The sequence below is a fragment of the Eptatretus burgeri genome, chromosome 1 (genome assembly GCF_056783735.1).
Source record: "Eptatretus burgeri isolate ZD-2024b chromosome 1, Ebu_testis_v1, whole genome shotgun sequence".
Classification (NCBI taxonomy): domain Eukaryota; kingdom Metazoa; phylum Chordata; class Myxini; order Myxiniformes; family Myxinidae; genus Eptatretus; species Eptatretus burgeri.
The window spans coordinates 163,709,115-163,722,722 of NC_140961.1; the positions used below are offsets into that span (position 1 = coordinate 163,709,115).

The window sequence follows — 13,608 nt, forward strand, 5'->3', positions numbered from 1 at the left end:
TTCATTGCACAATGATTTATCAAGGAGATTTTTTAGAGTAACAAATCTAATGGATGGGTACATATTTCCTTTCACTAAACACGGACTAACAAGATCTCTTACAAGGCCAAGATGTATTTGGGCCAATTTGGGGATTATATATTCGTTACTATTGTATTGGTTAATCAGTGATCCTAAGATTTAATATGGAAAGATATATCAGTTTGTAGGGAATTAATAAGACCACAGTAGAGTGAACCGAGATTATATTCAATCCACCCGTGGTCTGTCAGCATTGACTGCAAATTTAATGAGCTCGAACCTTGTCATTGTGAGAGACCTCTTCTTCCTCTTTCGGCTTGCTCCCGTTAGGGGTCGCCACAGCGGACCAACCGTCTCCATTTCGCTCTATCCTCCACATCTTCCATTGACACTCCAACCACCCGCATGTCCGCCCTCACCGCATCCATGAACCTCTTCTTTGGCCTTCCTCTTCTCCTCCTGCCTGGCGGCTCCATCTTCAACATCCTTCTCCCGATATACTCCGTTTCCCTTCTGTGCACATGTCCAAACCATCTCAATCTCGCCTCTCTCACTTTGTCTCCAAACCGTCCTACCTGCGCTGTCCCTCTAATATACTCATTTCTTATCCTATCCATCCTCGTCACTCCCAACGAGAATCGCAGCATCTTTAACTCTGCCACCTCCAGCTCCGCTTCCTGTCTTTTTGTTAGTGCCACCGCCTCCAAACCATACAACATAGCTGGTCTCACTACCGTCTTATATACATTCCCCTTCACTCTTGCAGCTACCATTCTGTCACAAATCACTCCTGCAACTCTTCTCCACCCACTCCATCCTGCCTGCACTCTCTTTTTCACTTCTCTCCCACACTCTCCGTTACTTTGGACAGTTGATCCCAAGTATTTAAACCAATCCACCTTCCCCACCTCAACTCCTTGCAACCGCACCATACCACCACCCTCCCTCTCATTTACGCACATGTACTCCGTCTTACTCCGACTGACAAACATTCCCCTTCTCTCCAGTGCGTACCTCCACCTCTCAAGGCTCGATTCAGCCTGCTCCCTACTCTCCCTACAGATCATGATGTCATCCGCGAACATCATAGTCCATGGAGACTCCAGTCTGATCTCGTCCGTCAACCTGTCCATCACCATTGCAAACAGGAAAGGGCTCAGAGTCGATCCTTGGTGCAATCCCACTTTAACCTTAAACCGGTCCGTCATTCCTACCGCACACCTCACCGCTGTCACACTGTCCTCATCCATATCCTGCACGATCCTCACATACTTCTCCACCACTCCCGACTTCCTCATACAATGCCACAACTCCTCTCTTGGCACCCTATCATAAGCTTTCTCTAAATCCACAAACACACAATGTAACTCTTTCTGGCCTTCCCTATCCTTCTCCATCAACATTCTCAAAGCAAACATCGCATCAGTGGTGCTCTTTCCTGGCATAAACCCATATTGCTGCTCACAGATCGTCACCTCTCCTCTCAACTGAGCTTCCACTACTCTTTCCCACAACTTCATGGTGTGGCTTAACAACTTTATCCCTCTGTAATTTCCACAGCTCTGCACATCACCCTTATTCTTGAAAATCGGAACCAGTACACTTAATCTCCACTCCTCCGGCATCCTCTCACTTTCCAAGACTTTATTAAACAATCTGGTTAACAACCCCACTGCCATCTCTCCTAAGCACTTCCATGCCTCCACTGGTATACCATCTGGGCCAACCGCCTTACTACTTTTCATCTTCTTCATAGCAGTCCTCACTTCATCCTTACTGATCCACCCCACTTCCAGATTCACTATCTCCACCTCTTCCAACCTTCTCTCTCTCTCATTTTCTTCATTCATCAGCTCCTCAAAGTACTCCATCCACCTTCTCAACACACTCTCCTTGCTCGTCAGCACATTCCCATTTGTGTCCTTTATCATCCGAACCTGCAGCACATCCTTCCCAGCTCGGTCCCTCTGTCTTGCCAATCGGTATAAATCCTTTTCCCCTTCTTTTGTATCCAACTTCTCATACAGCTCGTCATATGCCTTTTCCTTGGCCTTTGCCACCTCTCTTTTTGCTTTTCGACGCCACTCCTTGTACTCCTGCCTACTTTCTTCATCTCTCTGACTATCCCACTTCTTTTTCGCCAAACCCTTCTTCCTTATACTTTCCTGTACTTCCTCATTCCACCACCAAGTCTCCTTATCTTCCTTCCTCTGTCCAGATGTCACACCAAGTACCTTCCGAGCTATCTCCCTCAACTTCTGCTGTCGTTGCCCAATCATCCCACCCATCTTTACCACCATCCAACGCCTGTCTCACCTCCTCCCTAAATTTCATGCAACAGTCCTCCTCCTTCAGCTTCTACCATCTGGTCCTTGGTTCAGCCCTCACCCTCTTCCTCAACCTCACCTCTAAAGTCATCCTACAGACCACCAATCGATGCTGTCGAGCTACACTCTCCCCTGCCACAACCTTACAGTCACTAATCTCTTTCAGGTTGCATCTCCTACTTAAGATGTAATCCACCTGTGTGCACTTTCCTCGACTCTTGTATGTCACCCTGTGTTCCTCCTTCTTCTTGAAATACGTATTTACCACTGCCATTTCCATTCTTTTTGCAAACTCTACCACCATTTGCCCTTCCACATTTCTCTTGTTGAGACCGTACCTCCCCATCACCTCCTCATCCTCTTTATTCCCTTCCCCAACATGTCCATTGAAATCTGCTCCAATCACCACTCTTTCATCCTTGGATACACTCTCCACCACTTCATCTAACTCACTCCAGAAATCTTCTTTATATTCCACATATGTGGGGATTCCACTTTATATTTTCCACATTCCACTTTATATTCTCACACCCCATATGTGGGGCATATGCACTGATGACATTCATCATCACCCCTTCAATTTCCAACTTCACACTCATCACTCGGTCAGACACTCTCCTCACCTCCAATACCCTCTTGACATAATCTTCCTTCAGGATTATCCCGACACCATTTCTCCTCCCATCCACATTGTGAGAGACCCGACAAGCATAATTATCCCGCAGACAATTGAAGTCTATCTCAAATCTATCTCGGTGCCTTTGCAGACGATGTTTCCTGGCTAGACATAGATACACACATATACACATACATACATACATACATACATACATACATACATGCACACACACATACAAACACATACATATATCTATCTATAATTCCAGCAATGTGTGTCTGTGACCGCTGTTTCTCGACAACCACTGGTCCAATCTAATTGAAACTTGCCAGATATATTGCTGGGGACCTGAGGATGTGCCTTTTCAAGGTTTGAGATTAATCGGACAAGTGCTTCCCAAGTTATGGCCATTTATTTACCAAACCAATGACAAGACACGTTGTTGCGTGGCCGATGGGGAAGGGAAGCTCAGCCGCGTTCCCCATTACAGGTTACAACGTACGGGCTTCCGGATAGTGATGACTTCGTGTATTCTAATAATTTCTCGATTTCTTATGCGCATTTATAGATAAACACAATGTCCCAAGTTATGATCGTTTTCATATTATACGGTGCATAAATTTCGGTAACATCAGAGTGCTGGTATGCTCCGAACCAGGAAGTAAATTTTTTTCTCTCTTCTCTTCTCTCTTTGTTTTTCCTTGCGACGACATTGCGAAAAGGTAAAATCCGTTGGCGCTAATTGAATAATTGGGTATTAAAACTAAATTGTGAATAATCGTAACTGCGAATCATATTCAAACTTCCGGGCCACGCACGTACGGGCACTCGAGAGCGAAGAAACGGCCTGTGTGGTTGTTGTTTCTTGCACGCGGTTGGAATACTTTTTTTTTTTTTTTTTTTTTTTACGGGCACGTACTAGTACTGTAAATAATGACTATTGCAGTCAAAAAAAGTCGGACAGACAAGACACCAACTTGTGTATTTTAGTAATGTTTTGAAATCTGCTTAATTTGTTGATTAGACAAGTAAAACGAAATTACTACAAAGAGAAGTTCTCCCAGTATCATTCAAATATTCAAGGAACCTGGTCAATAATGAATTATTTGATGAACAAAAAGAAACACGAAGATTTGAATATCATCATGAACTGCAACGGACAGAGAAAGGACAAATACTGAAAAGATTTCTGGTGCTTTTAATGAGTTTTTCACTGGAATAGGTCCTTCACTCAGCAGCTCGATTCCACCAAGTCAAGTTGATTTTCACTGTTATTTGAATGACCCTTACTTGAAATCTCTATAGTTTTTACCAACCAGCTGCAGTGGTCTGTGCTCTTGTTTGTTCAGCTAAAAATGGTAAAGCCCCTGGTTTGGATGAGCTGAGTCCATAAGTAAGTAAATCAGTTATTGTTCAAATTAGTAAGCCATGTCATATTTTAAATTTATCTTTCAACAAAGGCATTTTCCCAAACAAATTAAAACTCACTAAGGTTACACCAGTTTTTAAAAGTGGAGACAAAGGAGAACTGACAAATTATAGGCCCATTTCAGTTCTTCCAATCTTATACATGGTTATTCGAATTCCTTGACAAACATAATATTATTTCCCGGTCACAGTATGGATTCCATAAAGGTTACTACTCAACGTCTTTGGCATTCATTCGTCTTACCAACAGAATAATCGACGCATTTGAAAATAATTCTCATGCCATTGGTGTTTTTGTTGACTTATCTAAAGCTTTTGACTCAATTAATCATCAAATATTGCTATTCAAGTTATACTGTTAGGAATCTGGCAGCCATGTGCACACAACAGCCAGGTCCTATAGATAAGTTATATTGGTAAGTACGTGTTTCTAGTTAGGTTGGACTTAAGTTAGAGCCGACTCTACTGCTCCACCTAGTCCCTAGTCTCATGGGAATTAAATGTTCGTGCACTGCAGAGTTATTTTTATAGTTGGGATGTTTACATCCACAACGACAACAACGCCCATCTTCGCTCTCACAACAACACTCTGCTCGCGGCATTCTCCGCGTGCTCGCCAGCCAGCGCGCGCGTTGGCAGAGTCTAACATAGGCATGGCGTCCCTCTTTGGCCAATCTGCAAGGAGCGGGCATCTCACCCACCCCATCTCCCACTCAGCACCATCGCCATTACGTACGTGACCAGAGATGAGGAGGTGGGTGGAGCCACAAATGCCTCCGATCAGGACTCCGCCCAGAAGGGTGGGAGTTGCCCCACATCTATTTATTTACCGTGGGTCTGTCCAATGAGGGACGGCCAGTGAAACACGCAATGCAACCATCCAATCAGGAGGCGAGCTACCTCAGCAGACGCTCCACCCCTGCGAGGGGGAGGGATAAGAAAGGTCGCGAGCTGCTCGTAAGAAAAGAGAAGTTTGAGAAGAGAAGTTGGTGGAGAGAAGTTGGTTGGTGCTGGTTGAGTTTGTGGCTCCTGGTCGATGATCGTGCTGGTCGGAGTTGGCGTTCGTCCTGGTTGGTGTTCGTATTCATGGTGTTTGGGTCACCGATCGGCGTTCGCGGTTGACCAAGTCGCTCCTTGGATTCTGGAGGCGTGGGTTCGAGTCCCACCGAGGCGGGTTGTGTGGGAGCGAGCGAGCTGAGGATCCCGTTTCCGTCCACGGAATCCGAGCTCCACAAGCGTGGGTCGGTGAATACCGCATGAGGCGGAGAGGTACTAATCAGACCTTGACCCTCAGCTCACCTTTTCTCTCAAGCCAAAGGGCCGAATAAAGACCATTGAGGTCCATCTTCTTTTGGGTATTTGTGTGTGCATGTGTGTGTCCTTGGGCCCCGTCTTTAAGTAGAAACTGTTAAGTGCCTGTGTTCCTTGTACATTATTTGCCTTGCTATAGTCATGATAACTCTGCTCTTTGTGTGTTCCCTTCCCCCCATTGAAAAATAAATACCCCTATTGTTGAATGTATCAGCTCGTTTCTGTGCTTCTTTCATTGGCTTAGCACGGTGCGTGCTGGGACATTGGGAAGCGGCAAATTGTGCATTTGTTCCAACGGGTCTTGGTAACCATCCGCTCGGGTTACGCACGGTTCGAGCATGATAACGGCTCGTTCCGCTCGAGGCCTGCCAAGGGTGTGAATTCCCCGGTTGCTATGCCGCGTGGATACTTAGGTATGTTGAAGTTGGCAATTAACCCTATTCCACGCAGCCAAATTATTGGCGATTCACGGTCCTGTAAGGGACCCGTGCCTTTGGGAGTTCTCCGAGAAGCACGATCTAGATTCCCGGTGTTCGGTGGAGCCGACTCTACTGCTCCACCTAGCGGTCGTGCTCGCCGCCGAGACCCGGCCCCACAATACTACAATGGAATAAGGGTATTTCACATGACTGGTTGTTCGCTATCTTCACAATCATTCTCAATGTACTAGGTGTAAATCCTCTCTGTCAGAGTTTAAGTGAGTTACATGTGGTGTTACCCAAGGTTCTTGACTTGGCCCATTACTGTTTATTACTTGGCACAAACCCCCAAAAAATTGACAAGTATGTTGATCGCCTCCGTTTGTTTGTGTGTTTGTGCGTTTGTTTGTCTGTCCGCTCGCCTCCAGCCCAAAGCACTCAACCGATCATTCTGAAATTTTCAGAGATTAATGTCACCAACCCTGCTACAGTCCCGCATTGAAGTTTCGAAAATTTGGTCGACCAAAAAGGTCGACGTCGGCCAAAAGACCAATTTGGGCCGATTTTCTAAAATCCTCAAATTTCATCCGATTGACTTGAAATTTGAACAGGATTTACAGATCAGGTCAATGAATTCAACCACCTATTATGTTTGTGGTTACCATCGGCAAAAAGGTCAACACAAACCAAAAGGTCATCATTGACCAAATTTCTAAAATCCTCAGTTTGAATCCATTTAGCTTGAAATTTGAAGAGCATTTGCATATCAGGTCACTGAATTCAACCACCTATTAATTTTGAGGTAAATATCAGCCAAAAGGCCAATTTGGGTCAAATTGTCTAAAATCCTCAATTTTCATCTCATTGACTTCAAATTTGAAGAGCATTTTCATGTCAGGTCACTGAATTCAACCACCTATTAATTTTAAAGTCAAAAAGTCAACACAGGCCTTATTTCTAAAATTGATAGATAGGGCCAAATCTAAATACGTATATCACTGAGTTGAATAGGTGACAACAAGCGGATTGGATTTTGGTTTGGATCCAGCCCATCAGTGGGATGTGAGTTCACAAAACCTGAACTGTTCCACCTGGCAGAGGTGTGTGCTCTACCGAGTGCCATTCTACTTTGTGCTGTTTTGCCAAGTTGTCACTGAGTGATTTTTTTTTTCATTTGTTTGTCTGTCTGTCTGTCTGTCTGTCTGCTTGCTTGTCCGCACAGAACTTTCGTGTTTTTCTCTGTACCTGCTTGTTCGATTGAGACTAAATTTTCACCATAGGTGCGACTACTCATGTAGAATGATTTAATGGTGATTATGATGTCATAGGTCACATAGTGTAGCAGCCATGTTGGAAAAATGGGAAAAACTTGGACCTCTGTATCTCTGAAACTGCACCAAGGAAAAACTTGAAACTTAGCAAATAGCAAGTACTCCTCATGGGGAATGCCATTTTTTAATGACATCATAGGTGTTTTTGTTAAGACGTCATAATTGCATATGTAAAACGCTATATCTGATCAGTATGAAAATGTTTGAGGGTCATCGAGGGATAAAATGGTCCACAAAAATAATTCGATGATTTCATTGGTCACGTGATTCAGCAGCCATATTGTTTTTTTTAGGTTTTTTTAAAACATTCAAAAATCTTCTTCTGTGAAGTGGCTGAACAGATTGAGGTGAAACTTTACACCTCTGACCACCTATCCATGAGAAACAAAAGGTTCACACACATGTCAGCAAACAAAAGGTTCACACATAGGTTACATGTTTTTTTTGTTTGTTTTCTTGTATACATTGTCGAGGCTCGTATGAGAGCTGACACACAACGTACAGCAAGGGGGGAATGAGACAAGAGGGGCGGGTGTGGGAAGGACAAAACAGTGGGGAACAGAGACATTAAGAGATCTGTGGAAGGGAGAGGGATTAGCTGCGGAATACAAGATGGACATTACAGGGACCTTCAGGAAGGAAAGCAGGGAATTTGAAGGAGGTGGGTTTGGGGTGGATTAACGGAGGAAGAAAAGGTCGAGGATTTGGATGGGGGACGATAAGAGGTGGTGGTGAACAGCTGTTTTGAAGGCCTGGAGGTAAGAATGGGATTGAACAGAATGAGGGAGTTTATTCCAAAGGCAGGGAAAAAGAGGAATGAAAGAGTGAAGGTGAGCAGTTTGAAAACCTTCTTCTCCAGAATGGCTGGACAGATCAAGGGGAAACTTCACAAAAATATTCCCTCAGCCTTGGGAGAACAAGTTTGTTTCGGAATAATTGATCGGTCACATGGTTTGGCAGCCAAACTGGATTGAAGGAAATATTAAATAATGTTTTCTCCGAAACCGCTTAATCAATTGACTTAAAACTTCACAATTATGATCTGGTAGTGATGGGGAATACATGTTTTAAATTTCAACTTGATTGGACACATGGTCTGGCATCCAGAATTTTTTTTTTTTTGAGCTGGGTTATTTTTGTTATTTTTTAAATAAGGCTCACTTGGCTGCACTTCGATGGGTTTGAGGGTCGAGGACTAGCAGCTGAAATGTGAATCATATCCAGGTTCCTCCTGATGACTTCATCTTTGCTTTTTGTTTTTTTGGGTTCCTTCTCATTACTCCAATGCAGGACTGTTCCTATTTGGTTTTCCATTTGATTTAAATTGAATTCATTTTCATCCCATTCTAAATTCAATTGTGTAAGAATAATAATAGAAAACATCATGGGTCAGGGTCAGGTGTCTGATCAAAGCGGAGTTGCATCAAAGCAGGATGTGTTGGTACCCGGTCATCATTGCCAGCAGTTTTAAAGTAGCAGTTCTCGTTATTTATTTTGTGTGATGTTTATGTTCTGGTGTGTTATGTAATTAACAAAACTACACAAACACCACACAAAACAAGTCCTGGCGAGGTTCTGCAATCTCTGATGACTCTTTTTTTTTGTTTAAAGTTGTAAATGAGAATCTCTTAAAGTATGTGATTGGTTTAAAGCTTATAGGTTATCTGTTAATTTAAATAAATGTAATTATATTGTCTTTCGTGAAAAATTTTAATGTACCGATTCAACTACTGCAGATGTTCGCATGATTTCCCATTCAATTCTGAAAGTTGAAGAGACCATATTTCTCTGGGTGTGTGTTGATTCCAAACTTTCTTGGAAATATCAGTCAGGAAATAGCAAGCAGTCACAAAAAATATTGTCATTGTGAGATTCAGTTTGGCTCAGTTTCCAGACTAGAACAGCATATTCAAGGTGAGATCTCACATCGTCTTTGTTTAAAAAGTCCAATCTGTCTTGTGAAGGCGAAATGATCATATATAGTTTCAACAAATACAGTCTACCATTTACTGCAGATGGAATATTCTAAATGTGTAAGTTTGAATCCATTGAAATAGTAATCCCTAAGATCTTAAGGTGTTCTACTTCAACAAGTGGTAGTGCTTGCAAAGTCAACTGTGTCATCTAAGGTGGATATTCACAAAACAAACTTGCATGCGAAACATTCATCAACATTCTATTTCACGTTATTATTGTTTGACCAATTTTGAAAATAATTCAAGACATTTTGCATCGCCATTACTGGTCTGCCTGCCCCTTGTGTTTTCATCACTTTTTTTTCCTGGACCAAAAAAATGCTCTGTGCAACTTCCAGCTCATTTAGTGGTGGCAGATCACAATTATTAAAGTTTGTGAAATAGCAAAATGTGTGTGTGTGTGTGTGTCTGTGTGTGTGTGTGTGTGTGTCTGTGTGTGTGTGTGTGTGTGTGTGTGTCTGTGTGTGTGTGTGTGTGTGTCTGTGTGTGTGTGTGTGTGTGTGTCGCGTGTGCGTGTGCGCGTGCGCGCGCTGTTCTGTAGGTACTAACCGAACTTGACACTGTATTTGCCAGGTTTCAGTCGACAGCCAAAATTTGCAGCTGCATCATCAGGAGGCAACACCACCCCAGCTGTAGCAGCTGCAGTCATGGCTCCAGGTCCACAGGCCTACCTTACCGCCCAAACCGTCAATGTTGCTCCACAGGCCTACCTTACCGCCCAAACCGTCAATGTTGCTCCACAGGCCTACCTTACCGCCCAAACCGTCAATGTTGCTCCACAGGCCTACCTTACCTCCCAAACCGTCAATGTTGCTCCACAGCCTCGAGCCAGCTTTGGTCACACAGAGCCGTTGATCCTCCACACCTTCCAACCCTATCGCTAAGCCTCACTTTTTGGACTTGCCACTTCATTATCAAGAGGCAACTTCACACATTTCTTGCCCACAAAACTACTCTTTTCATTGTCTATAATACCTGTGGTGTACTTCAATTCACCTGTAGATTACTGAAAGTGTCAATTAAATTTTGAATTTTCCACATTGCAGTCTCTTCCATCTCTCGTTCGCAAAATGTGATTCATTTCTTCTTGGGTTTACACACACAATGTTGCTATTGGTCATTTAGTTCACTTTGTTTCACTCAAGAGTGTTGATCTCTGATTTCCTTTATTTACTAAACTTGACCCTGAACAAAACCTCTACAAAGTTACAAATAAGAGACTTTCTCACCCAAAATCAAAATTGTCATCCCAGCTTTCAACTTGTGCTGATTTCCAGTTTATGAAACTGTTTGGCTGTGTTGCGTTACGTGAGCTCAGTTGTCAGCGAATTCAAACTGAAATCCTTGGTTCTCAGGTCACATGTCTGTCCCACAGTTGTAGTGCGCCAGGTTTCTATACAAAATTCAAGACTGCAGCATGAATAACATTGCTGATGCAGTGTAATAAATATTAATAAACATTAATAACATTGCTGATCCAGTGTAATAAATATTAATTTACATGAAAATCATTGCTGATCCAGTGTAATAAATATTAACTTACGTTAATAACATTGCTGATCCAGTGTAATAAATATTAATTTATATTGTTAATATCGCTGATCCGGTGTAATAAATATTAATTTACATTAGTAACATTGCTGATCCAGTGTAATAAATATTAACTCACATTAATAACATTGCTGATCCAATGTAATAAATATTAATTTACATTAATAACATTGCTGATCTAATGTAATAAATATTAATTAACATTAATAACATTGCTGAAACAGTGTAATAAATATTAATTTACATTCATAAAATTGCTGATCCAATTTAATAAATATTAACTCACATTAATAACTGCTAATCCAATGTAATAAATATTAATTTACATTAATACATTGCTAATCTAATGTAATAAATATTAATTTACATGAATAACATTGCTAATCCAATGAAATAAATATTAATTTCCATCAATAACATTGCTGATCCAGTGTAATAAATATTAATTTACATGAATAACATTGCTGATCCAGTGTAATAAATATTAATTTACATTAATAACATTGCTGATCCAGTGTAATAAATATTAATTTCCATGAATAGGATTGATAATCCAGTGTAATAATATTAATTCACATGAATAACATTGCTAATCCAATGAAATAAATATTAATTTCCATCAATAACATTGCTGATCCAGTGTAATAAATATTAATTTACATGAATAACATTGCTGATCCAGTGTAATAAATATTAATTTACATTAATAACATTGCTGATCCAGTGTAATAAATATTAATTTACATTAATAACATTGCTAATCCATGCAATAAATATGAATTAACATTAATAACATTGCTGAAACAGTGTCATAAATATTAATTTACATTCATAAAATTGCTGATCCAGTTTAATAAATATTAACTCACATTAATAACATTGCTAATCCAATGTAATAAATATTAATTTACATTAATAACATTGCTAATGTAATGTAATAAATATTAATTTACATGAATAACATTGCTGATCCAGTGTAATAAATATTAATTTACATGAATAACATTGCTTATCCAGTGTAATAGATATTAATTTCCATGAATAGGATTGATAATCCAGTGTAATAATATTAATTTACATGAATAACATTGCTAATCCAATGAAATAAATATTAATTTCCATCAATAACATTGCTGATCCAGTGTAATAAATATTAATTTCATTAATAACATTGCTGATCCATGCAATAAATATTAATTAACATTAATAACATTGCTGAAACAGTGTAATAAATATTAATTTACATTCATAAAATTGCTGATCCAATTTAATAAATATTAACTCACATTAATAACTGCTAATCCAATGTAATAAATATTAATTTACATTAATAACATTGCTAATCTAATGTAATAAATATTAATTTACATGAATAACATTGTTGATCCAGTGTAATAAATATTAATTTACATGAATAACATTGCTGATCCAGTGTAATAAATATTAATTTACATTAATAACATTGCTGATCCAGTGTAATAAATATTAATTTCCATGAATAGGATTGATAATCCAGTGTAATAATATTAATTCACATGAATAACATTGCTAATCCAATGAAATAAATATTAATTTCCATCAATAACATTGCTGATCCAGTGTAATAAATATTAATTTACATGAATAACATTGCTGATCCAGTGTAATAAATATTAATTTACATTAATAACATTGCTGATCCAGTGTAATAAATATTAATTTACATTAATAACATTGCTAATCCATGCAATAAATATGAATTAACATTAATAACATTGCTGAAACAGTGTCATAAATATTAATTTACATTCATAAAATTGCTGATCCAGTTTAATAAATATTAACTCACATTAATAACATTGCTAATCCAATGTAATAAATATTAATTTACATTAATAACATTGCTAATGTAATGTAATAAATATTAATTTACATGAATAACATTGCTGATCCAGTGTAATAAATATTAATTTACATGAATAACATTGCTTATCCAGTGTAATAGATATTAATTTCCATGAATAGGATTGATAATCCAGTGTAATAATATTAATTTACATGAATAACATTGCTAATCCAATGAAATAAATATTAATTTCCATCAATAACATTGCTGATCCAGTGTAATAAATATTAATTTACATTAATAACATTGCTGATCCATGCAATAAATATTAATTAACATTAATAACATTGCTGAAACAGTGTAATAAATATCAATTTACATGAATAACATTGCTGATCCAATGTAATAAATATTAATTTACATTAATAACATTACTGATCCAGTGTAATAAATATTAATTTACATTAATAACATTGCTAATCCATGCAATAAATATGAATTAACATTGCTGAAACAGTGTCATAAATATTAATTTACATTCATAAAATTGCTGATCCAGTTTAATAAATATTAACTCGCATTAATAACATTGCTAATCCAATGTAATAAATATTAATTTACATTAATAACATTGCTAATGTAATGTAATAAATATTAATTTACATGAATAACATTGCTGATCCAGTGTAATAAATATTAATTTACATGAATAACATTGCTTATCCAGTGTAATAGATATTAATTTCCATGAATAGGATTGATAATCCAGTGTAATAATATTAATTTACATGAATAACATT

At 39.0% G+C, this 13,608-nt stretch overlaps 1 protein-coding gene across 11 annotated transcripts in view; it reads left to right on the plus strand.

Moving 5' to 3' along the window:
• Positions 1-10,472, plus strand: part of LOC147035912 (spermatid perinuclear RNA-binding protein-like) — an 80,238-nt gene extending 69,766 nt beyond the window's left edge. For 10 of the 11 annotated variants that reach the window (XM_085848196.1, XM_085848155.1, XM_085848214.1 and 7 more), the window contains one exon: positions 10,006-10,472. In XM_085848196.1, the coding sequence (XP_085704322.1) occupies positions 10,006-10,316 (311 nt within the window). In that variant the 3' untranslated portion in view covers positions 10,317-10,472. Of the gene's footprint in view, positions 1-9,192; positions 9,371-10,005 lie in introns of all 11 variants that reach the window. The other variant, XM_085848188.1, reaches the window with a different exon arrangement.
• The last annotated feature ends 3,136 nt before the right edge of the window (positions 10,473-13,608 follow it).